Here is a 7,816-nt window from a genome sequence, read left to right on the forward strand (position 1 = left end):
AACAAGCTATAAATAGATCCTTATATGACAACTAAATATGCAGAGGCTCAGTTTCTTGCTGCCAGAGAGAGACAGGAAAAAAATAAAACAGAATTAATGAGATATGTCCTTAAACAATTTCCTTCAAGGTGTTTGCAAGTCATATTATGAATTTCAGGAACAAGTCCCATGAGATAATGAGATTTTAACAAAGCGATCCAAAAATATAACTGCATCAACTTTACCTATTTTAAATTGCATAACAATTCAAAAACACCAAATACCATAAAAAGGGAATTGTTTTAGCTTCAGCCAGTGCGACCTCCGCAAGATCGAATCTGGGGGTTACAGACTAATTCAAAACCACCTCTACAAAAGGGCCTCAAAGATATATACAACCAAAGCCGGCCAATGCATCATTCTAGAGGTCTACAAGAGATCAAATGAAGAAACCAACATCGACCATCTACTTTTACCTGATTGTAACAAACTTGTTAGTACCATGTTTGGCCCAATGAGCCCTTAAATCAACTGGATTAGACAGGCTATGCCCTTCCGACAACAGCTTCTCCAAAACCTTCTTAAACGCTCCTCGGCTCATTTTCCGACCAGCTATACGAGCGCCACGCCTCTTCTGGCTCATCGGCAATGGATACATAGATAAACTCGTTGTACAACAAGCTGACTGCCATCCACCAGAACCCCATCTGTAGCACTGCTGAGCAACCCCGGTACACGAACATACTGGTGTCGAAATGCACGAAAGATCCAAAGTGATCCCATTGACAACCACACCAGGGATCTTCTTCCAGGCCTTCTGAGCAGGACCAGACCCATTGGCCTCATCCTTCACCACTGCGACCTTCGTCCTCGCCTTCGCCCTCTTTGCCTTTGCAGTCTTGGGCTGCTTCTTGGGCGGATTCTGCTTGTTCCCCACGCCATCCCCCATGCCGGTTGCTCCTTCCTGCATGGTTTCCGGTTTGGCTGCACCTGAAGTGCCGATCTGCAGCATTTGGGTCGTTGCCGGCTCATGCAGAATCGTCCCCAATTCTTTGCCGCCATAATTTGAATTCGCCGGAAGCTGGTGGAACAGTTTTGCGTTCGTGGGAGGGACGCACTGCAAATCTCTCTGGTGCAGCCAGGCCTCCCTCGAAAACTCGATGGGGGCGGTGTGCGTGACGGAGTACGGCACCGAGCCACCATTCCTTCCCATGAACCTACCGTTGCCGTGATAGGCGGCCACGGCCACGGCGGGTTCACGTTCCGGCGGCATAAGGGCCTTCTCTCGCTCGGCTACTGCAGATATGAACTGCAGCACCCGGTTCTCCTTCAAAGATTGGTTGGGGAACACCCAACTTCGGATGCCCAACCCTCCGTTCTCTTCCATCTAATCAAAACCAAAGAGCCAACCAACATATATTTCTCAACGTCTCTTCTTTGCCCCTAACTCCGAAAGAAAAACTCCATCCAACATCAACACCACCCTACGAAAACAACCCATCCCCATCAAAATCCAAAAGAAAAAGAGAAACCCAAATCGTAAAAGCCCCACCTTTTAAGATCAGCACTCACAAGAAAAGCGAAGCAAAGGAGGAGAAGAAAGAAAAACCCTATCTTTCAGACATTCATCAGAGAAATGAAGATGGGTTTTTTTTCCTTGAAAATAGGCACGTAAAATAAAGAAATACCAGAAAAAATCTGTCGATGATGGAAATAATGGAGAAGAACCGAAAAACCCAAGATTAAGCAAATAAAAAATGAGAATGGGAAGGTTTGAGAGATATCTTGCTTACCTTTCTAGAGAGAGAATGAGGCGTCGCCTTATAGAGAGAGATGGGGTAGAGAGAGAGAGAGAGATGGGGTAGAGAGAGAGAGACGGGGATGGGCTAGGGTTCTTAATTTGTGAGAGAAAAAAGGGATTTTTCTTTTATCGGAAAAGAGAGAATGTGCCCCAAATTGAACGGTTCAACTCCCCCATCCACTCATCCCCAACCTCCTTTCAAGAAATGTAGTCAGTATCGGTATTGGCCGTGAATCATTGGGCCACCGATTCATCTGTATCGACCATACCGATACCGATACTCAATTGAATCGTTCTGTATCGGTTAAAAATAATAAAAATTTATAACGTAGCAATCGTGACACATGTTAAAAACATTAAAATAAATTTAAAATAATACTAAAAAGTAGTTTTTAATATTCTTTTATAATTATTAAAAAATAGCCAATTCAAGCCTGCAGTGTATCGAATTTCTACCGATATCATCTGATACAGGCCGATACGCACAGATACTGAACATTTACGAGTCGGCAAGGATGGTTTTGGAATCATCGGGTCAGTACTCCATGACATGGATCAGCTGGCCGAGTCATCATGTTCTCAGTCACCCTCTTGAGCCCACTTGCAACTCAAAGTTGTTCCCTTGTTGGTTTGGTAAAATTAGAAGTATAGGGCTGCTAAACCAACAGAGCAGCTCGTGACTCAGCTCAGTTTGACGCATAGTAAACTCACTTGTGATCGGTTTGTATAGCTGGCAAGCTGAGCCATCAGCAGCTCATTTTACTTAAGGGCACGTTTTGAAGAGAGAAAAGCTCTCATAAGAAAATAAAGTTTTGCCTATGAGAGTTTTTTATATGAAAAGTTTTCTAAAAAAAAAAATCGCTTGTTTGTGTAGTAACAGTGGGAAAATGTGAAAAATGAGAGAGGAGGAGGGTGGTGGGTGGTGCTGATGGTGAGATGGTTGGGTGGTGGTGGTGATGGAAAGTGTAAAAATAATTTTTTCTTGGTAGGAAACATTTTTCCACCTTGATCTATGAAGGAATGTTTTCTATCAAAAAGTGTAGTTTTTAGAAAAACTCTCCAAAAAGTCTCTCTTGTTTGAAGGGGTTGGAAAATCCATATGGATTTTGCATCACTTTTCCTACATCTTTCTCGCATCCAAACGTGCCCGAGTCAAGCCCTAAAACAAGGTGTTTGGTTTGGGTTTGTTGGGAATAGCTCGTATAGATCAAATATATATTTTATGTATAATATTTATTTTAAGTGTAATATATTAAAAGAATAATGCATTAAATACATGTACAAAAATGACTCATTGAAAATATATATAGATGATATGAACTATTTAAGTGTAATATATTAAAAATATATATTGTAAGTGTAATATGTAAAAAATATATGTATTCCATGTATAAATAACATGAAATGTTTTTATGAGTTAACTTGTATTTGGCTCGTCTCATTCAAGGATGAACCGAGCTCAAGTTTGAATAATCAAGCCTGAACATGCCATGTTTGGTTCGTTTACCAGCCCTACTTTGTGTAGAACAATAGCTGAGTGATGTTGACTCACCCGTCTCAGTTACACCAATCATCTAGTTGAGTCGACTCAGGCAAACCTCCTGAAAATTAAAAATAATCTCAAGTCTGTTTTTTTCAAGATTGTATTTATTCCAGATAATTGTATATTGTGAGATTTGGGTTTCGAGAAGTACTAATAGTAATAAATTTTAATTTTCCATCGTTAGTTCGAGGAACCTCGTCCACTGCACATTGGCAGGCCTCTAATTGGTAAAACTCTTCAAGTTCTCCTTGCTGACCAAGGCAGCAAACTCAGCTTCGACCTTATGACAAGGAATGAACATTATGTGTTTCAACTAGGGGTGTCAATGGGTCTGGTATAGTTTGAATTCATGTGAAACCAGACCCAAACTTGATTTGAGATGATGGTACCTGTAACGACATCAACTTATACCTCTTGAAAATGCAGAATTTTTTATTTTTTTTAAGAGTTGTGGAAATCTTCTCAGAGACCCGGGGTCCTTACAGTTCCAATTTCAGCTGGATAACCACACACCACAAACGAACTTACATTTATCATCCATAACCAAACAACCCAAACTCTTTATTAATGAATCAATAAGAGTCTCATACCAAAGTCAAGAGTGAAGTAACAACTGCAGAAAATAAAAAGAAATAAAAGTAGAGTCACTATGTCCATAAGTGAAGCAATCTGAAGCAATTGTGACCCTCGTATACTCTAAAAAATTAGTCAACTTCGCTGATTAGCTACGGCTGCGAAAAATCATAAAAGTAGGGTGTCAAAATTCGAAGAATCTTGCGTACAAGTCTCTCTAGTGAATTAAATAAAAATAAAGGACATAAATAAGATTTATGTAATATTTTAGAGGGATACAATTATAACCAATTCATAAGATAATTAATCATTCATGCAAATAAGAAATAAACATTAAGCGTGAGGGAACATTAACTAAGCAACATGGATCACAATTTAAGCAATAAGGGTATTTAACATACATTAGAGAACAACATCATGCATTCATCAACATATAACAATTGCAGAGTCTCATACCCATAACCAAACAACCCAAACTCTTTATTAATGAATCAATAAGAGTCTCATACCCAAGTCAAGAGTGAAGTAACAACTGCAGAAAATAAAAAGAACTAAAAAAATAAAAGTAAAATCACTTTGTCCATAAGTGAAGCAAGTGTGACCCTCGTATACTCTAAAAAACTAGTCAACTTCACTGATCACCTACGGCTGCGAAAAATCATAAAATAAAAGACAAGTCTCTCTAGTGAATTAAATAATAATAAAGGACATAAATAAGATTCATGTAATATTTTAGAGGGATACAGTTATAACCAATTCATAAGACAATTAACCATTCATGCAAACAGAAAATAAACATTAAGCATGAGGGAACATTAACTAAGCAACATGGATCACAATTTAAGCAATAAGGGCATTTAACATACATTAGAGAACAACATCATGCATTCATCAACATATAACAACTAAGGGGACAAGTAAACATGCATGATCTAATGCATAGCAGAAATATGCATGATTTATGTGAAATGCATGAACTTTTTATTCTCTTTTATTTAAGTTTTCATTTTTCCATATGCATGCCCTATTAAATGCATACAATTTAAGTTTCTCTTTTTAATTATCGTTGCCCGCGGATACACCAAACGAGTAAAAATCCTTGAGGTCAAGTTAGGTTCTTAGGGTAGCTTAACACACAATTAGTATTTTATACTAGGTTTCAAACTTAGCCCTCGACCTATATCAGAAAACAACATCATCTATCAGAACATTTGAAAACAGCATCCAATATCGGGGACACCATGGAAAACAGCATCCACTGGCGCCACTTTCTTGGTATACCAAAACAACAGTTGTTGTGTCAAACATATCACCCTCAAGAAAAGTGGCGGACTCTTCCTAAAACCGTGGCCAGGAGAAGAACCTCAATATCGGGTTCAAGGGCAACAACAACGCAGACGGAGTTTTTGTATCCTCATGATTTTCTTCAAACCGCAACTTACAAGATTCTCACACTAAAGAAGGGATATCAAAGAGACATAAATTACATTGTTCTTTACTTTCTTTTATCTTGGTATTAATCCATCTCTTTTCATTTTCAAATCAACATGTAGAATTAATAACATAAGCTTGCAAATCAGCATGCAAACATAAGCTCACAAATCAGCATGTGCAGCTCTTCACGGTCTACCGCTCGTGGCAACAACAGAACCGTGTAATTAAAACCACAATATCAAATATGATATTTGCAATACTTAAATAAATAAGGCAAGGGGCACACCGACTCAAGGCATCAACAACCCACCATGATCCATCTTGCTCGTCTATCCATTCATATGCACAAATCTTAAGGAACATGTCAATGCATTCTTTTAATGCTTTTCAATGCACTTCATTCACGACAAATCTAAAGATGTATATGAAACAATATAATACATGTGCATGAGTTCACAACTTTATTTAAATTTCATGCTTTCATTCCATACACATATTCATATCTCATGCATGATTTCATTTAGTCTAGGCATTCATGTAATTGCATGCTTTAACTTACATGTTCACATGATATATATACTTGTAATTACACATCTTAATTCAACATGTAAACACTCAAGCGAAGGTGCACGTGCCAATACATTAAATTAGTGTAATCATGTGCATAAGATGCACGATGCAGCCTTTCAGTAACTACTTGATTTCAGCTTAATGTGTCTTGTGTAGGCTAGTGAAACATATCATGCTCTTAATTTAAGTAAGAAAATATGTCGTATCAAGAAGGGTTGAACCTTGCAAATGCTAACTTAATCTTTAATTACATGCACATTAAGCATACAACCCTGTTTTAAAATAATGTGTTCTCAACACACATTCAGAACACCCCTCGCCAAACTGAAACATTTAAAACCCCTCTTTTTGTTTTGTTTTTTTGTTTTTTTTTCTAACCTACCAACCGACCCCCACCCGGGTATGTCTGACTCGCTCGGCAAACCTGGCAAGCCCAAGCCAGCTGAACTCGGTTCAACTGAGTCTGTCATGGCTGCCAGCGCCCGCAGGGATTGGGTATTGCCCTAAACCTGCCATAGTCGGCTACAGTCTGAGTAGTGATAACAGTGGTAGGCTGTAACAAACCAAGCAACATACAGTGAACATCCATGATGGGTCGATCACCTTTTTGACAGCAAGATAAATCTTCCATCTTGGATCAGTTGTATCTACAAGACTGCTTATTGAAACATAAAAATACATATAATATTTCCCGTGAGTAGCATGCCAGACACAGATTATTAGGTTCAATGGGGCACGCCTATGCCATCTCAATGGACTTCCTTTACTCAAGTATGCATATGAGGACATGAATCCACTGAGTTTTGCATTATTTCAAAAAAAAGAGTACCCCACCATGCACTTAATACATTGTTTGAATTATGAATCCAACTATATGATTCCTATGTTCACAAGGGATTTGGCTTACTCAAAGATTAATTTTAGAACACCCACACATATATCCTCAACATAAAATTTTGAAAGAGATGAAGATGTATTAAAATCCGACTGATTGTTGTTTTATCTACCATGATAACCTTGCAGTTGAGCGAAATAGTAAGTTGATCTATACTTGCAATTTGATATGTTTTGTTTTACCTGTGATTTGTAAACATATGCTTAAGATAGGACTTATGGCAAAAGATCATAACTAATCTTAATGTGAATCAGCCAAATCACTTATATCAATAGGTTATCCATGCAAATAGAGGACGAGAAGATTTTTTTTTCCAACTCCCAGATCAATATTAACAATTACTTTTTCACACGTGAAATTCAAATAGGGGCATTGCTGCCTGCGACTGATTTTGATCATCACTCTGCTATTAATTACTAAAGTACCTTTCCATGATGCTATATTATCTTAGAAGGAGAAAAAAAAAACCAGACATTCAAGTGCAAGTATCATGGACTTTGGAATCATTGTGAGTACAAATTCAATTCAATCGAATCAACTTGAGCAACCCTCAAAACAGATTTCAAAAAAAGGAAAAATACCATCGTTTGGACCATGGATCGAAGAGCATCTACTCAGATTTTACTCTTTCTCCTTGGCTCTACCAAACTATTGCATGGGATACAAATCTATGTTCCCATTCTTTATCGAAATCAAAAGAGAACTTGTACCTTGCAGGAGAAGCTAAAAAAAATGGTGGAATATGACTGGAGCTTCAATGGCTTCCTCTTCCTCTCTCCTTCTCTTTTCTCTCTCACTCTCTCTCTCTCTCTTTCTTTCTTTTCTTTTATAAAGTGAGAGAGAGGGGGTCACATTCCTCCTTCTCCAGCCCTCTCTCTTAAGAGAGTTTTCAAAAAAAAGAGGGACTCTCTATATAGTAAGTTTCCATTTTTTTTTTAAACTCTTCTTAATTTTGACTTTTCCTTTCTTTTATGAATTTTAACTTTCCTAAAACTCTCTTAGGTAAGCTTAGGAACTCTTG

General features: G+C 38.0%; 1 protein-coding gene across 1 annotated transcript; it reads right to left on the bottom strand.

Moving 5' to 3' along the window:
* Positions 1 to 239: 239 nt before the first annotated feature.
* Positions 240 to 1,790, bottom strand: LOC149812374 (protein BASIC PENTACYSTEINE3-like). The gene is made up of 2 exons (XM_089993416.1): positions 1,773 to 1,790; positions 240 to 1,366 (listed from the first exon to the last, which is right to left on the bottom strand). The coding sequence occupies exon 2, from the start codon at positions 1,364 to 1,366 to the stop codon at positions 452 to 454; it is 915 nt and encodes a 304-aa protein (XP_089849542.1). The 5' UTR covers positions 1,773 to 1,790; the 3' UTR covers positions 240 to 451.
* Between the last annotated feature and the right edge of the window lie 6,026 nt (positions 1,791 to 7,816).

The sequence above is a fragment of the Nuphar pumila genome, chromosome 17 (assembly GCF_984573655.1).
Source record: "Nuphar pumila chromosome 17, dmNupPumi1.hap1.1, whole genome shotgun sequence".
Classification (NCBI taxonomy): Eukaryota; Viridiplantae; Streptophyta; class Magnoliopsida; order Nymphaeales; family Nymphaeaceae; genus Nuphar; species Nuphar pumila.

Coding starts and splice junctions, on each gene's coding strand:
- LOC149812374 (XM_089993416.1), bottom strand. CDS start 1,366: ATGGAAGAGAACGGAGGGTTGGGCATCCGAAGTTGGGTGTTCCCCAAC.